The 17,734-nt window shown below is 40.9% G+C and overlaps 2 protein-coding genes across 3 annotated transcripts in view; one reads left to right on the top strand and one right to left on the bottom strand.

Annotated features, from left to right (window-relative positions):
• The window catches only part of SMC3 (structural maintenance of chromosomes 3), a 1,169,611-nt gene that overhangs the window by 313,371 nt on the left and 838,506 nt on the right, over positions 1 to 17,734 (top strand). The gene's annotated exons all lie outside the window — the stretch shown is intronic.
• LOC103814130 (VPS10 domain-containing receptor SorCS1) overlaps positions 1 to 17,734 on the bottom strand; it is a 258,007-nt gene that overhangs the window by 65,810 nt on the left and 174,463 nt on the right. Inside the window, exons 6-8 of the mRNA XM_030241082.2 lie at positions 10,471 to 10,535; positions 3,373 to 3,491; positions 1,064 to 1,153 (exon numbers count right to left, since the gene is read on the bottom strand). Coding sequence (XP_030096942.2) covers positions 1,064 to 1,153; positions 3,373 to 3,491; positions 10,471 to 10,535 — 274 coding nt within the window. The remainder of the gene's footprint in view (positions 1 to 1,063; positions 1,154 to 3,372; positions 3,492 to 10,470; positions 10,536 to 17,734) is intronic.

Raw genomic sequence — 17,734 nt, forward strand, 5'->3', positions numbered from 1 at the left:
ATTTTGAGGCAGACCACAGGTCTCCTGTGTAAGAGCTAAGATCTCATGGCTTCTGGTGTGGCCCTCACTGTCCTGCAAGCTGGTTTCCAGGGCTGTGAACAGGAGTAAAGGCTCCAACAGCAGCCTAGGGAAGGTGAGGTACCAAAGGGCTGTGTTTGAACTGCCCTTTTCAAACTGTTTATATGAAGGTCACCCAGCCAATCCACTATAAACAGGTCTGTTGGGTTGAGGAATCAAAGACAGCCAGTCATGAAATTAGCCAAGTTATCCCTCTGAATATTTCCACCACAAAATCTGACCTTGTTTTTTTTTTTTTTTTCTTCTTTTGACAATACCTGCTTAGTTTCTGGGAATGCATTTGTCTTCTGATGTTAGACCTCATATAGAATCCATAAGATTATTTGCTACCTTTTAGCTTAAATCTCATTTCAGATAAACTATATCAAGAATGAAAAGGCCAAAAAAAAAAGTCCTCTGTCTTTGTTAAGAACCCATTAGGATACCAGCTGCAAATTGGTGGTTTCTTCAAAATGAAGCTAACATTTCATATAGGTCTTTCAAAAAAATTCAGCTTCAGAAGGCAGACATATCCTTTCAATCCCAATGCTAATTCACCATTGTTAATTAGGCTGGAGACAGAGCAGGCACACAGAGACATCCTTCTGCTTGGTTTCCATTAAAATCTACTAATGAGGCAAAGAACAAAAAGCAACCCATACAAGACAGCGAGAGGAGGGGGGTATTTTAAGACAAAGAAAAAAAAAAGGAAAAAAAAAGAAAAAAAAAGAGAATCCCCTCCAAAACTTAATTAATTAATTAAGCATAAAGGAATGGCAATTGACGTGGGCTGTGGTATCTGTCTACATTTCATGCTCACGTCCTTGACTAGCCGAAGTGCTGAGTTTTGGTTTTAGTCCTTTCTTGCTTGCAAAATTCTGCTAAGGAAGAATACTGTTCTCACTCACTGCATGTCATCTTGCAGTAACTTGTGTTGGATTCAGGCTCTTCTGTGCAACCCAAATATCTGTAGGTTCATATGAGGACTCTAGCAGCAGCAACCTACCTTGGGCAGGGAGTACTTTGGCAGCTTCATCTGGGCAAATGGACTCCTCCTATAAGAAACGTAATAATGTGGTCTTCCTCCTGATGTCAGCTAGGAGAGAAACAGGAAAGTTATCATCAGGTTTTTCTTTTTTTTGTTTTTTTATTACCAGAAAGATTATCAAATAAAAGCTGTTAAGAGAAGTACCACAGTGTGGTGGCAATAGCTTAAACTGCAGCGCTGTTAGAGCTGAGGAATAAACATTGATCCAGCTGACAGTGGCTGAAAAAGAAAACAAGAGGAATCCCATTTTCAGCAAAGAGAGACAAAGGCTAGAATCTCGTGTGAAAACTTGTGAATAGGGAAGCCTTGACTTCAGCTGGGCCATTATGTCACCTCCTGATAGCACAGCTCTCCTGTGCCTTACCAGAACACTCTCTGTTCTTTGCTATCTGCAGAGCTGCCCTGTAGGCTCTTGATTGCACCAGCAGATTGGCAGACATGAGGCTTGATTTTAATTTCTGTTTCCAGCTTTGGTTCCTGTGTGGCCCTGGACAAGCCATCATAGGTATCTGCTACGAGATCAGCTAAATATTCACAGATAGGGAGGGCAGGAGAAGCTCGGGTGATTTGGAATTTTTGTGAATCTGGTCGTATATTTAAGTGCATAAATACTGAAAGCAGACCTTGAAAATGCTGGGTTAGAGCAATGTGAGATATCATTTTCTACCACCTATTAAAGGAGGGAAAAAGAAAGAAAAAAGCTGTCAATTTTTTTCTGGCTTCCAGCGCTGCTGAAGTATAATCAATGTTTGTAAAGTACTTTGAAATCTTTGGATGAAAGATACTGAAGAACAAATATTCCAAGGGATTCTCTGTGCAGAACTTTGCTTTAATTGCTTGATACCTGAGCTTATCAAGACTTTTCTTTAGTAGTGAGTGTTTTAAAATGCACTGCAGTCGTTTGAAATGCAAGATACACAGAGGACAGGTTCATACCAGATTAAGTAAAATAAGCACTATTTCTCATTCTAAAGCTCTTCAACATTTTTTTAAGGGAACTGGGCAAAAGTTAGGGGAAGGAAGGCCAGAAATATATTTTAATGAGAGAGTGTGATTTTGTAAATAAAACAAGTTTAGTGGGAAAATAAACTCCCATTCCTTTATCCTAGTGCTTTTAAGCCTTCTAATTAATTCCAAATGGCTTAGTTGCAGAAAAGCCAGATGGAGATCAAGGGAAGAAGAGAAGGCTGGAAAGAGGGTGTTCATCTACTCCTCCAAGCATACACAGCCTGGCATAGGGTCATTCCTCCTTTGGAGAACAGAAGGGTAACACCAGATCCAGCATCAGCCAGGATGGCTAAAGAGAAACACTCCAGCTGCTGTGTCAGTCGAGCCACAAACACACAGCCCCTCTGGAATGAGAGAGCGTGGCTGAACAGTGATGCACACCCCTGTTTTCCCTGCCTCATAAACATTTCCCTTTTGCCTCAGACACACTAGGCACAAAAGCTGTTCTGAAGCATATGTGCCAGATTTATTTGTGGATTATTTAGATTGAGTTTATTAACTGACACCAATTAGCAATCAACTAACCCAATGTAAAATATAAATTCTCTCCCTTCCCTCCACTCACAAGCATGCTAAAACATAAAGGGTCTGGAAGCCCAGTTTAGTGCTAGTGATCTCCAGTTCACCTCCACCTTCCCTACAATTCTGTTGTTATTTTTCTCCTCTTCAGCTGATATTAAATGGACACTGGCAGCAGCCTAATGAAACCCACAGTGGTTCAAATCTATTCACCAGCTCTCACCTGGAACACAGCCTGGCTGAGCACATCCCATCTTCAGCCATTTCACTATAATCACAACTGAGGCATAACAATAAAGCCTGATTACTCCTTTGGTGCTTTCCCTGACTCCCTCCCTTCTTTGTTATTTCCATCTTATACTCAAAAAAGCTTTGGTCTACTCCCTTGTAATAGCAGATGAGTGACACACCACTTCCAGCTGGGGGGTAAAAGCAGTAATTCCAGAGTGCTGATGAGATTGCAAGGAGTGGCACAGAGCACTCCAGCACACAGAGAACATACTTCAGGCAGGAACTCTGTGGCCCTACAGCAACAAGAAACTAGAGCTTAAAGGAACACAGTTAGCATTGTAATAAACTGCTACAACCCACTCAGGGCCTTTATGGATCCAGTGCGGTCTGAGCAGTTGCAAACTAACACACATGTACAACCATGCAAAGGAATGCAAGAAAAAATAACAGAAGGCAGAATAATATAACACAAAGTAATAGAATAAATAAGAGAGGAGGGTGTTCTGCACCTGAACAAAGACATAATCACCCTGGACGATCAGGGAGTTATGGTCAATGTAGCCTGGAAAGGGTTTGCTGCGAGTGGCTTCACTGCAGTTCTGCATCTTGCAGGTGATGTATTGGGCATCTGAAAGGAAAAGAACAGAAAAAATACACTTGAGATCCTGAGTGCAGATTCTTCCTACTCTCCTGAACCTGTTTGCTGAGGTGGCATTTTTGCTTCCCAGATCCATGTGAAGTGAATTGACACCATCCACTCAACACCACTCAACCTTTCTTTCCCCTACATCCTTCATAAATCCTTGATTACTTCCTTCCTTTAATATCCTTCCTTCTTTACCTGCCTCAACCTCCCTTTATTTCTTTCATTCTGCCCTACATCAGATGTCAGAGCTATGCACTTTTACCAAGGGAGAATGTTCTATGATGCACCTCTGTATTTCCTACAGCACTTACACTCTGTAGAGTAATTCAGATCAACTTGGAAAGTTCCTCAGACCAACTCCTGTTCAGGGGCTTTACCTACTTTGTGCTGACAGCATAGCTAGATGCACTCTGGCAGACCTGGGCAATCATTCCACACTTTCTTGTAACTAGAAGTCCCAGCAGTTTCAAATTAAATGGCTAAATGCAGCTTTCCATCTCACAGCCACGCCAGCCATCTCATCCACTGTCACTATGTGGGATGTCCCCACCTCCTATTCTGAAGCACTGCAAGGTGCCCATTTCATAATCTGGCAGAAAGAAAAACAATTTGAATTTCTTCATGGGGACAATTTATCCTAGAATACAGAACCAGATTCTCAGTACTCTGTTTGGACTCTTCCAGATTCATTAGGAATTTGCACTTTGCTTTATGACAATCCAGATCCACACAAGGAACAATTTTGGCTTTTTAACATTTGTACTTACATGATAGAAACACTACATTGCATTTAATGTTAGAAGTACTTCTAATAATTTTCTTTGGAGAGACGCAGCCCCTTCTTGGATATAATTACCACCTTCAGATCAGAGAAACAGCATTTTACACTGAAATAGAAATGGCTGGAATTTTACCATCTTGTATTTAATTTTGGTTACAATTAAAATCTATCATTTGACATTTCTTTCCTTGCTTCTAAGGGCTGTTGACTTCTGCTTGAAACAGACATGCAGGGTAAGGAACCTTCAGGAAAGTTCAACGAAGGATGATTTTTTTCTCCAGCATTTGCAGGGTTCTTGGAATATATAAAGTGCTAAGTGTTATTAGTTGCTGCTGTTTATAACATTTTATGCTTTTGCAGCTCACTGCAAAGCATTAATGAGCACAGCCTGGGCAGCATGATCGAAATGTATTTCCCTTCAGAGGGACATGATTTTTTCCACATTAGCCACGAGAGGGCAGGGAACGACGTAATTCCCAGCCTGCTCATTCCTGTGAGCTCAGGAAAGTTCCCTTTCAGAGCCTTTCAGCCCTCTGCTCCTCTGCAGCCAGGAAAAGGGGACAGGGGGGCCACAGTCTGTCCATCCCCCAACACTGCTGTGTGGTGCAGCATGTCCCCTCCTTGTCCTAAGAGTGCTGAAAGGTCACAATAAGTTCTCCTTCCCTTCTCCAGGCTGAGCAAGCCCAGCTGTGTCAGCATTCACATGGAGATGTGTTTCAGCCCTTGATCATCTTTGTGGCCTCCTCTGGACTTGCTCCAACAGGTCCACACCTCTCCTGTGCTGAGCGCTCCAGAGCTGGACACAGGACTCCAGGAGGGGTCTCCCACTCTGCCACCACAAAGTTCCTGAGTGAAATATGTGCCAATCCTGAGCTTCAGCAAAGCAGCCTCAGTTGAAACGGTCCTACTGCCACCTGAGCTGTTAAAAAGTCTGGGAGATTAAGGAGTCTCCTCCACAAGAGATTTTAAAGAGCAGGCCAGGCTGCCATCCATCAGAGGAGACTGAGGTTTTTTGGATCCTGCTTTAATGGAGGAATGGGGACTATCCCTGTTTCTGCTGTGATCACAGGAGTCTGTGCAGCAGTGATTGTATCACTGATGAAGATTTACTAAGGCAATTCCTGTGAACTTTTACAGTGCAATTCTCCATGGCTTCAATTCTAAAATGCCAGTAATAACTACTAAAGGGCAGAGCACTGAAATTGCTTAAGCTAATCTCCCAAACAGCCAAACACTGAGATGTGAACAACAAGAAAAGCTCCTTTTGCTACAGGAGACAGAAAGAAGGAAAAGCAGCCTTCTTGCAGTGCCTGGTTCTCACTTTTTTTTCCTAGGGGAAGATTTTCTGTGTTCACATTAACTCAAGGATTTTTTCCATTTCATTCTCGCGGACATTTCATGTGACTCCATTGGCACAGGTTTGTAATTTAGCATTAATTAATGTCAATTAATGTATTCAGTTGCTAAGCTCTGGAATTAATTTCATTAGTTTTCCTGCACAGATGTTTTCCCTGCCATAGGTAATTAGGACATTATGCTTTTCATTTCCAGAACCCTCACCTCCGACAACAGCTGCTGTTTTTAATATACAACAACAAAGTCACACTGTGCCTGGAGAGAAGAACATAGCAACTCCCAGCTCTTACACCCCCAGATGTGTTCATTTTTGACAGCTTTAGACACCCAGAGTAGGAATCTTCTCAGGGAACGGCAGCTATTTCTAAAGAGGAAGCAAGAAAAGTCACAGAACACAGCAGAGGAGACATCTTGTAAGGGAAATCTCTGACAAAATTAATCTGTTTCAGTGGTGAAAGAGAAAAAGCTAACACAGAAAAAGCAAAAGCTAACACAGAAAAAGTTAAGAGCCAGGGGGACCCTGTGCCATGAAATATTTTAATTTTTTCCATTTAGCTTGAGCACCATGCTCATATATTCTCAATGCAAATGGATCCAACCTGTCCCAGAGACATTTCTTGGCTCAGCTGGTGGAGAAGGAAGGTTCTGGTGGTTACTCGAGGCTGGTTGGCCTCTGCAAAAGTAAACAGGAGAGTTTTAGATTCCTTCCTAAAGCAGTGGGACTTTCTTCAGGATATTTTGTTGACAACTGCTTATTTGGATTAAATATCAAGCCCTAATATCCACTGCTTCCTAGCATAAGCCTGCACGTATGTCTTCTCAAAACCTTATTAGATCACATGGAGAGTCAGAGAAAATGGTCACTCTACTCTGCAAATGTATAAATTCTATTTTTCTTGTCTTTAGTTCACTGAGGAATGTGTATTTTCCTCTATCAATTACCTATTGGGGACAAATCAGGAGTTTTATACAATGTAGTCAATGATCTGTTTTTCTCACAAACTTCTGTGGATCATCCCAGCTCATTACTGAGCAACTCAGACATTAGGGACAGTTTCTGCTTTTGAAGCATGACTGGAATCCTGTAACTAATGACCCATAAGAACAAGGTAGTGACATTTGTCACTGAAAGACCCAGGCCTGTAACCCCTCTCCCTCAGTGACTAATAAAACAAGTCTAGGTTGCCTTAGCAGTGCAGGTACATCTTCAGCATTCACAACCTCCATGGCAATGAATTCCACAGTTTAAAAAAATGTTCTCCCATACTTTTTTTTTTTTTTTTTTAGGAACACAGAAAATTATTTTCTTTATCCATTTCCATCTGCTCTGAATGTTGATTTGTGAAACATGCATGGTATGGGAATATGCTCACAACTCTCCAGGACTCAGCAACTGCAAAGCAATTAACCAGTAATGAAGATCAGTGAAACGAAACCATCCCATTTACTAAATACTCACAAATCTGGTTTTATTCTGCTGCTACTCTTTCTTCATTGCATGTCAGCATCAAAAAACTTTCTTTACATAGGGAAGTATATCCTCCACCATTTCTGGCATAAAGCTATAATGAGAGAAACTAACAGATGTCATTCTCCAGGACAAATACTAATCATGATCAGGAAAAAAACTAATCACAATCAGGAAGAGAAAAAATAAATCACTGCACAGGTTTAGGGCACTACAGGAATTAATTCACCACTGTAGCTACATTAGGAAAAGACTGCAAGGCTAGGGTGCCTACTCATTTTTTCCACAACAGTGATTGTTTTATTCTTCCCAGCAATTTCCTGTGAAAACAGAAATTAAAGTACTAGTGCAACTTTGTGATTCAGGCACTATTAGCCAGATGCTCAGTCCCTGTGGATCAGCAAGCAGAACATGTCTGCTGGCCCCAGGTGAGACTTTGGTCTTAACCTGCATCACAGCAGCACCTAAATTATCTTTCAGTAGGAAAAGCTGCTATGTAAATCAGTACAGCAGAAGAAAAGCAAAGGAAACAAAACTACTTTTTAAATATCAGGAGCTCTCTAAATCTTTGCCAGCACATTAGAAAACCCCTTAGATTCTTTCATCCACACTTAAAAAAAAATTAAAAACTTTCCTCTAAATAAATTGGTCTCTTATCTACAAAAGCAAAGGCATGGCTCATAAATGTAATAGTTGTTTTACTGCTTTACTGTCTATAGAAACTGTCATTCAGACATCCCCTGAGTCAGTTCTGCCATTCTCTGGAGGGCCAGAGGGTACCCATTTAAGTCTCCAAATGCCTTGTAGGAATCCATCTTTCTAATTTGCACCAACTGTCTGGATTTCTCAGCAGGCGCCACCTGAATAAAAAATTACCTCCCATTTAATTAGCTTGAATCAGGCCTTACTGGGATAACCCTACCAAGCTCAAATCAGATAAGCTTGTTAATTTTAGGATCTTGTTTATGCTTCACAAACCTGAACCCCCATGTGTCATTAAGTTTATACCTTCTGAAAGCCCTTTAGGTTGCATTTGAGCAAACCTAGATTTAACTTCCACCATCACCCTGCCCGCTGGCTGTGGTGGTGAATGTGACAAAGAGAAGCTTATTGTGTGATTAAGGACCATAGGGGATTAATTGTCTTACTGGGGTGTTGCCCTGAAGCCAGACCAAAAAAAAAAAAAAAAAAAAAAAAAAAAAGGAAAAGAAAAATCACAATTCCTGCTGACTTTGCTGGCTTGCCTTTGATCCTGTTCTGAAATCAAAGCGAAACTCCAGGGACACCCAAGCGTACAAATGGAAATGTGAGATAACATTCATATGAACTTCTTCCAACCAGAAAAATCAGTTTTACCACCATGCTCTCAGCCCCAGATTGATATGGATTGGGCCTGAAGCCTTTGAAAAATAAACAAAAGTATCACATTCCACAAGATGAAAATTTGCGTGGTGCTCTCCAAAACTGACGCAACAGGATGAAAACCACAAAAGGCAGCGATTAGCCCTGCAAATCTGCCTCCACTAATAGGAATATATTGAGCAGGCTCTACTCAGCTTGCTCATCATCACCTGCGCCCTACTTTGATGAGACACAGTGTGTTCAGGGGTCCAGATTTTTTTTCTGGATCCCAAGGGGAAAAATAAAAAATGGAAAAAGTAGGGAGAAGGCGCACTCATGAACAAGACTGCTAGCCAGATCCTCAGCAGGTGTAAATCAATGCCACTGAAGTTGTACTGATTTATGCCTGCTGAGGAACTCTTGTTTTGGTCCTTGCAGACATTTTACATTATGTACATAAGCACAATAAATTAAGTGCACGGACAGACCATAATCAGAGAGCAGAGACAGAGTTAGTGGTGTTCTAGCAAGGAGAGCCCTGTACTAAGTTTGTTCTCGCCCAGTGGGAGATGAATGCCCCTCAAGTGCATCACCAGAATACAGCTCCCTAAACAACATATGTAGTGCTTCATCTCAGTGACCTCAAGTTTTTAATGACTGCTAACAGCAGTATTTTGTGCTGAAATAGACACTGTCCTGTTAGAATATTTCCGTTTAGCATGTCCCAAGAAATAGAAAGCCTCATGTTCCCAGCCTTGCTGCCACATCAAGTAAGTAAAATTGAGAGGAGAAATAATAATAATAGATCACAAATTATAAGAAATAGAGATAATGCATTCTTTCACTGTCACTAATCCTACATGTCTTGAAATGAAAAGACCTTTAAAACTTTATGGTTTCTATCACAACAATCAAAATTCATATTCCAAAAATTTCTCTTTCAAGTTAAATTTCCTAAGTTAAAAAACCAGAATACCTTGCAATTGAATTTTCAGATTTTTTTTATTTTCCAATGACAAAAGGCACATTTTAAGTAGCACCACTGCATTTGAGAGTATAATTCAAGGGGGAACTTTAAAATTTAAAAAATAATTAATTGAAGGCATTATTAATACTTCTGTACTGCAAATGGTAGAAACCTTTCTGTTATGTTGCAGGAAAACTGCTATTTACTGAGGAAACAATATGGAATTAAAATGACTGGATCTCTGGCAGCTGGGCATTCACTGTGATGTCTGCCTGAGGCAATCCAATGTTGTGGAAAAGAAATCCATGGAGAAAGATCTGCCAAGCCTGTGGAACTCAAAAATAAACCTGGATGAGAAAGCCTGGATGGGAGAAGAAAAGGCCAGCAGGTGGCTGAGTGTGCCTGAGAGAATTTACAGCCAATTAGGAAAATATTTTGGAGTTGCAGGTAAAGGAGGCTCCTGGAATAGGGAAAAAAAAAACCCCAAAAAAACACCTCAAGAGGCAAAGCAGGGAGGGAAAGGAGCTGATGAAAGTGAAGGACAATGACAGGACATGCAGCAACAGTGAAAAACACACTCAGACTGGTCATTAAAAGGTTTCTAATTGGGTATTTTCAAAGGCAGTACCTAAGGCAGAGTATCCCAGGTCTGCTAAAACTATGAAGCTATGAACAAGATAATGTTTTATATTGTGTGAACAAACAGCAGCTAGATTTTGTGACCCAGGAACTTCTCTTCAGTGTCATAGTCCCATCAATAAAAATCATGTAAGAAGAAATAGAAGTGCTGTGTGCAGTAACTCAAGTTACTGCTTATCACCTATTCTTCCTTACCATATCCTCAGCTCCTTTCACAGCCTGGTTAACCCAACTTTTTGCCTTCCTGGAAAGGCTTCTCTTCTGACAGACCTAAATTGGAACAGCTAAACTCCTTGTACCACATGAATGAATCACTAAAAGAAGTGAGATTTCTACTGTTGTATTGTGTGGTTACAAGAATATGAGGAGTGCCCTGTACTCCACAATATTTGGAAGCTGATGTACTTACGGCCATCCACTGTCCTCGCCTCCAGGTGCACCAGGTCAGGCTCTCTTCCATTCCCCATCATAGACCTGCAAAAGGCAGATTGAGACAAGGGCATTAAAAACAACACATACCATGAGTGGCTGAGATATGGCGTTCAAAGGAGATCCTGTTTAGCTGGACATAAAATCATAATCACAAATAAGAACTGATAATTTTGAAAGAATTTTGGAATTTTCCCAAAAATAAACTGGAATATTTTAAAGAACTTCTACTATTTTATCTAATAAATGTCATTGTACTTTTGAGTTCTTTTTTTCTAACCCCCTTTTTCTTCTTTCTACCTGGAGACCTATTCCTGTTCTCATTGGCACATGAAATTTTGATGTTTCTCCTTGTTTGGTCAGAGGGATGCATTTCAGTTCAGGGTGGAATACAGGAGACTTTAATTGATGGGATAATAGTATTTGCCAGCATACTAATTATAGCTGTTCCTTTATATTGGACATTTTATGCACATTTGCTTAATTGACACTCTTAATGATCAATGTTCCCTCATTAATTAAGAAGTTTTTAAACCTCATTTTATCCTGAGACATTTTATCACTTCTGATCTAATAAAAACAGTATTCCATTAACAAAAGTGTCACATTGAAAATCACTGTTTGTTCCCTCTGAATTAACAAGTAACAAAGACATTGAGCACTGCAAGTATGGAATTTATGGAATTAAGCTTTGTTTGCATTGTTGAGGGTCCCCTGGACTGGCACTGGAGGCATCATCAATTCCCTGGAAGATTCCAAATGGCCAGTGGTTTGAGGGACAGCCTGAATGATGCACGACTGCTCTCTGTGCCAATCCCACTGTAGAGCTGCCTCAGCAGCATCTCTGACAATCAGCCTTGTTTCTGGTCTTGATGCTATCACCCAAGTCACAACCCTGGATTAAAGCTAAGGGTTAAACTACCAGTTTCTTGTTAGCTGCCTGACCTCCTAGTTAATAGAAACATGAGGGAAGACACACATTCATTTCCAGTGATAGAAAAATTAGATGTTCTCTTCAAACCCTCATTAGTTTTCAGGAAATCAGAAGAGAGATTCAAACAGTGATTTAGCCCCTAATTCAGTTCCCACTGACTGCAATCAGAGGCACCTCCAGTACTTAATCATAATGTGCATTAACTAATAACTATTATAAAAATGTTAACAAGACTGTGTCCTGATTAATCTTTACCTTTGCTTGACAAAATATATAGCAATTCACTAGCTAGAAAAGGTTTTGTTCTCCTTTGTTGGGGACTGAAGTTCAGAAAATACTCTGAGCCAGCATTGCTTTTACCTCTTAATTTTTAATAAAGTTTGTGGCCAGGTGTTATTTCCTTAAACATTCAACTTCCACCTAAAATCTCTGCTTCCTGATAACTGACACCAAGTGAGGGGGGAAGGAAGCACTTTCCTAGGGTGTTTTTATTATGCCTGCTATGATCAGCAGATTTAGGGCCAAAATGTGGGGCCTGCTCATTACAATTCAGTTCAAGATAGACAGATGCCAGTGACAAACAGCTCTAAAAAAACTGCACAGGGACAAAGCTAGCATAACTCCTCTTTATTCTTGTTTATTTAGGTGGGATTTAAATACTGGAACTGGAATATTGGAATAGCCCACCTGGAACTGGGCTATTGCAGAAGACATAGTACAGCTTTACCAGTTTATTCCTCCTCCTGACCTCACACACCTCCATGGGGATGGGAGCTCCCCAAACAAACAAGGAATAGATTCCATGAATTTGAATATTTCACCTCTTAAGAGTGCAGCAATGGTGCTCATCCAGCAAAGCACATGAGTCTACACTCAGGTGTTTTGTGAATTTCCTCCTCACAATGCTATTCTGACCCCAAGAGAAACACCTTCTGCATCTGCTCAGGCAAAGACAGCCAATTTTATGAGCCATAATTTACATAAAATTTTTAGGAGCCATAAGCGCAGCATAAAGATCTGGACCCCTCAACCCCTGAAAGTAGTCACCTGCATATTATTTAGTCTCAGCCAGTATTGGGACTGTAGGAACTTCAATTTAAGGTAGAATTAAGCCATCAATTGTCCCAAGGGGGTGCAGAACAAGGCCAGCTGAAACACAGCTGGTGACAGACCTCCAGGACTTCCTTTCTTCTGATGTCTCCTAATCCCTGCAATTTAGGAATGTGATCACAAAGATGAAAAGCAAGGTCCAAAGGAGGAAATTCCTAAAATCAAATAGGAGATCTGAGGTATAGTCAAGAGCCATATCCATGACTTTCTATCTGCCAGATCTTTCTCCCTACATTAGAAAATACACATTTCTTTGCTTTGACATACAATTGGCTTAACTTATTTGTGACAGGACAAGGTCATGGTCAGGCCCACAATATTAAATGCCAGCATGAAAAATCAGCTGTAAAGAACAAGCAAAATACAAATACACATCTGCTCAAATCATGATTAACTGCACAGAGCTGACAGCCAGAAACATATCACTTCCATCTGGATTCTGCTCAGAGCTTACTGACCATTTTGTAATGCCACATTTTTTTGGATCATGTTGTCTCGTTCCATGGTAGCCCTAGGATATTTCTTTATACATCTCCCCATACCACCTGAAAAGCCACATAAAGTAATACTCATCTTACCCAGTTGTACATCACAGGTACTTAACTCTGAGCTAATCACACTCAGCTCTCTTTGCAGGCAGAGAGATGAAACAGGCAGTTTTGCACTCTGGATCAGTGTTAGATATGACTTTGTGAGAATTTATCCTAGAAAGTCCTGTTTCTCTCCATTGAATTTGAGATGTCTGGACACCCACACTACAGACACCCACATGTGATCACATAAAGGTCCCAAAGTAGGAAAACAACAGACCTGAAATATGTTTATTATCTAATTTTAAAAACACAAATTACAGATGAGCTGTGGGTTGCAATTAAAGGGGTAATTGAATGTCCTGAGCAGTCCTCTTTCTGAGAAATGTTTTATATAGCTTACATCATCCTTATTATTTACTCTAGGACATATAAAAGCCTAGGAGACATTCAGAAATGTAATATTGACCAGAGTGAGCATATACAGGAGATAAATATTGTGCTTTTGGTTGTACAGCCCTGAGAACATGCTCTCTCTAGGAGGACAGACATATCCTTTCAGATGCTTAGGACAATCTGTTCCTAAAGCATCTACTGGAAAAAAGGTGCTAGGAACTGTAGGATGTATATCAGAATTCTTGAATTTTTAGTATGTCAACCAAGTCAATCACAACACTACACAAGCATCCAGCTATTCTATCAGTGGGTTTTCTTGTCTCCTCCATGGCTGGGGAAAAAAACCAAAATCATTATCCTTGGAAGCTGAGAAAGTCAACTTCTACAAGCCTGAGTATTATTAAGTAACAGTTTTAAACCCATGGTGTCAATATGAAAAAGAATGAATAACTGATTACAAAGAAATTCCATTCCTGATCAGACTGGAAAGTTCTTAAACCAAAGCTAGAATGATCAAAAAAATGGGAGGAAGGAAACTACATGCTGGATGGGCCCAAGAGAGCCCCAAAGCCTCCAGCTCAGTGTTTGTAACTTAATACAAGTGCCCACTGCTCCTCATTATCTTGTGTGCTCGTGGTCAATGCAACATGGGCAATGCAATGCTTCCCAAGGCAGACAAGGAAGAGTGCTGTGTGCTCAACAGCTGATAAACCAAGCACCCTACAAAGAACAGGGGGACAGATCAACAACATTCTGGGACCCACTCAGCTACTGACTTCTCTCATAAATCTCTCTAAAAATAAACAATAGTCCTAAATTTGCCATTCCCTATTCCGAGCAACTTCTGTTCTCTATGCTGGCAGTGCTTTCTTCTCATATATCTCAAATCCATTCTTTCCTTTCAGGACCTTCTCTCAAAGACCAAACACTCATATATCCACAAACTTTTCTTCTTGCCTCAGTCTATGTTTTCACTTTGTGGTGAAATGCCAGCATGTCCTTTGTCCGTCCCTTTAATCTCAGGCTTTCTGTAATACTCCCAGAAACTTAAGGACACCAGGGATATCCTTGCAACACTTTCTGTTGAATGGTGTCTATTGTATTTTTGTGATTAAATTTAAGTGTTTTGTTGGCATAATTGTCTGGATGCTTTGAAAAAAGAAAAGGAAAAAGGAAAAGAAAAAGGAAAAGAAAAAGAATCTTTTGGGAAAAGGAGGATTTAGAAAAGCCAAAGGGAGTGCAAGGCAATGACCCCACTGCCTTTACACTGAAGATGCTTACATTTTGAAAAATTTAGGACCCCCACGGTCCTATTACAAAGTTGCTTCCTTAAATTTTAATCACTATCAAGCCTGCTAAGTAGTTATCTGCACTTGAGAGCCTCACAAATCGATACCACAGGCTGCAGCACAGTAATTGCTCTGAATGCAGATTCGACATCCACCGTGAGAAGCAGCACAGGGAAAAGACCCCAAATCATCCCCTGGTTTGGAAATAGGCTGAACTAAACAAAAGCAGCCTGGCACTGCCCATTGCACAGTAAATGCTGGTTGGCATATTTCTGTAGTGACCAACCCCTTGCCATCTTCTCTGTCTGAAACATTTCTAAAACCTTGGCTTCCTTGGCCCGTCAGCTCCTCTGAGCCAAGAAAATTCAATAGAGACCCTGTTATCCTGGGGTTTCCACCTCTTCTATCTTTTTTCACTTCTAGGGACAAAAGCAATTGTTTATGGATGCTGGGAACTGATGAGGCTTGCAATGCAGTCAGACCACTCAGAACTGCAAAAAGGCATCATTGTGAAGAAAGCAAAAGCTTCTACTTGCTGCACCTAATTTCAAACTACCATTTTTTCAGAAACAATGAACTCAAAACACCAGACAATAAGGGCTGCATCTCAAGGATTTGTGCATTCTGGAAAGCAGCTTTGGGTGCCTTTGGTTTTGGATGCTTGACTTCAGACACAGACACACTGTATCTGGGACTATATACACAAGAAACTCAATGGCAATCTTTTCATATGCATTTCTTGTATCATACATGCTCACAGCAGCCAAGATCAAACGTCTTTTAAGGTAGGCAGTAGCAGACATTGTTATTTTACAGGGTCTTTGATGCAAATGGCCCAGAATTCCAAATGCTACCATGTCCTTTTCAAAGACAGAACCAGTGTGAATGACCCTCATTCTTAATATGGACACAGAGGCTTTATGCAGCTTTTCCACGTCTCAGAGGAAGTGACCAAATGCAGAATCAGGACTCCTGTGACCATACCTCACCTGCTTTGGGGGTGAACAGGGGGTGACTTTGGGGGTGACTTGTTCATGCAGCAAAGGCTGGCAGAAAAAGGACATACCAGCATGTCTCCATTAAGGTGGATGGAACAAGATCCACACAGTTTTGGCCATTTTGAGATTATCAATGCTGAGTGGGAGTAGCTCAGATGTGGCTGCAGTGCAATGCCAAACAGAAAAGTGACATTGCTTGGAAAATCCAGTTTGACTACTCAGCATGAAAAATGCTCATGTGCCTCAGCTGCATTCCACACATGGCTTTGTTCTTAACAAGCTATATATTTAAGTGCCTCCTGACCCTCAGCAATCCCTCTTCCTAGTCCCAATTTCAGCAAATCCCCATCTCCACATATACTGCATTACACAGAAAGACTAACTAGCTGCAACAGTCATGTGGAAGAGGGAATGTACTCCTAGAGATCCTTATGCCAAAGTTGTCCTATGAGCATAAATATTCTAACAAGCTTTATCCTGTCACAATAAAGCTATAAAGTTGCTTTGTTCAGCACATGATAATGGCTTTGTAATTCAATTATTGGTAGAATTTGCCTTTAGGGATTTATCTTCCTTTAGCCTCAGCACTCATGCGAATCCCTTATCGTAAATCTTGCCAATGCAAAACCAGCTCCTCCACTGCCTCTGGACATATCCTGTCACTTCATGTTAAAAAAATGACACCTTCCTCCAGCTCAGTGAATGGCAGGTTTTTTGGTTTTGTTTTAAAGGACAGAATGAAAACAACAACAGTGGATGACGCTCATGTTGTCCACGGCAGCATCAAGTTTCTGGTCACACTGATATTTCTATAATATGTTCTATAATATTATGTTTCTATAATACTAAACACTAACTGCCATTCATAAAAATAGTAACAAGTAGCACTGAACAGGGAGCTTTTTGTCCAAAGATACAAAAGCACTTGACAATCAACCTTTAAGTAACCTTCCCTGCATGGTACTGATTTGTTCAAGACCTATGGAAAAGTACAAGACAAGAAGACCAAGTTAGAAATAAGGGCTGAGGAAAATTTTTGTTCTCAGCTTTATAGATAAACTTCACTGATTAGTCAAGAGCACAGGGGCCTCATTGATTTGACCAAGATCACACAGTTGCTATGTGGCTGAGACAAAAATAGAGCCTGAGAGTCCTCCAGGCTCCTTTTTCTTTTACTACTATATTGACTCCATCAGGACTTTGCAGATACTCTCTGTTCCTTTTTTTGCTCGCAGAGGTCAGTGAATCTGCCCCAGGGGGCTTAGTGTGGGAGGCAATTCTTGTGGTTTCTGTCGTTCAGTCCCTATTATGTGAAATTTCACAGATTTTACTATTCTTGGAACATACTTTAGACTCCTTTCCAGCTTTAACATCTCCTAACCACATCCTCCTGGCATGTTTTAGAAGCATGGACAGATTCCAGATAGGCATAAATCAGCAATTCATTTCTTCACATCTGGCTAATAAATCTCCCCTGACCATAATTTAATTAGTTTTTCCCTACTACGTCTCTGCACTGTTCTTTCCCACATTGTCCAATCACATGAAATGATACAATTTGGTGCAATTCAAGTGGCAGCCACTGAGCCAAATCCATGCCATGGTTTGCTTCAGTCAGTTTGTCACCCTTTCTTTAGAACTGAGAGAAAACAGCAGTGCAGTGAGCAAAGCCCAACTTCTCCTAATTGTGCCACCTCACAGCACTGACCCAGAAAAGCATGTGGCTGTTGCTGCTAGCACTAAAATAGGTGAGTAGGTAACTGGGGGTAGTGGGGAGACTTTCAGGCTGTGGGGAGTTACTTTTATTCTCACCATCCCACCACTTTTCAGAGCCCTAGTGCATAATGGCCCACACCCATCCACACTCTGCTGTCTACATACCCCACAGCTTTGAGGGCAGCAGCAAAGGAAGCCTTCTCCCCTGCTGCTGTGTGCTCCCACCACAGCTCTCCGTGGGATGCTCCAGAGAGGAAACTTAGCTAAAACT

This window comes from Serinus canaria, chromosome 6 (assembly GCF_022539315.1).
Source record: "Serinus canaria isolate serCan28SL12 chromosome 6, serCan2020, whole genome shotgun sequence".
NCBI classification, from domain to species: domain Eukaryota; kingdom Metazoa; phylum Chordata; class Aves; order Passeriformes; family Fringillidae; genus Serinus; species Serinus canaria.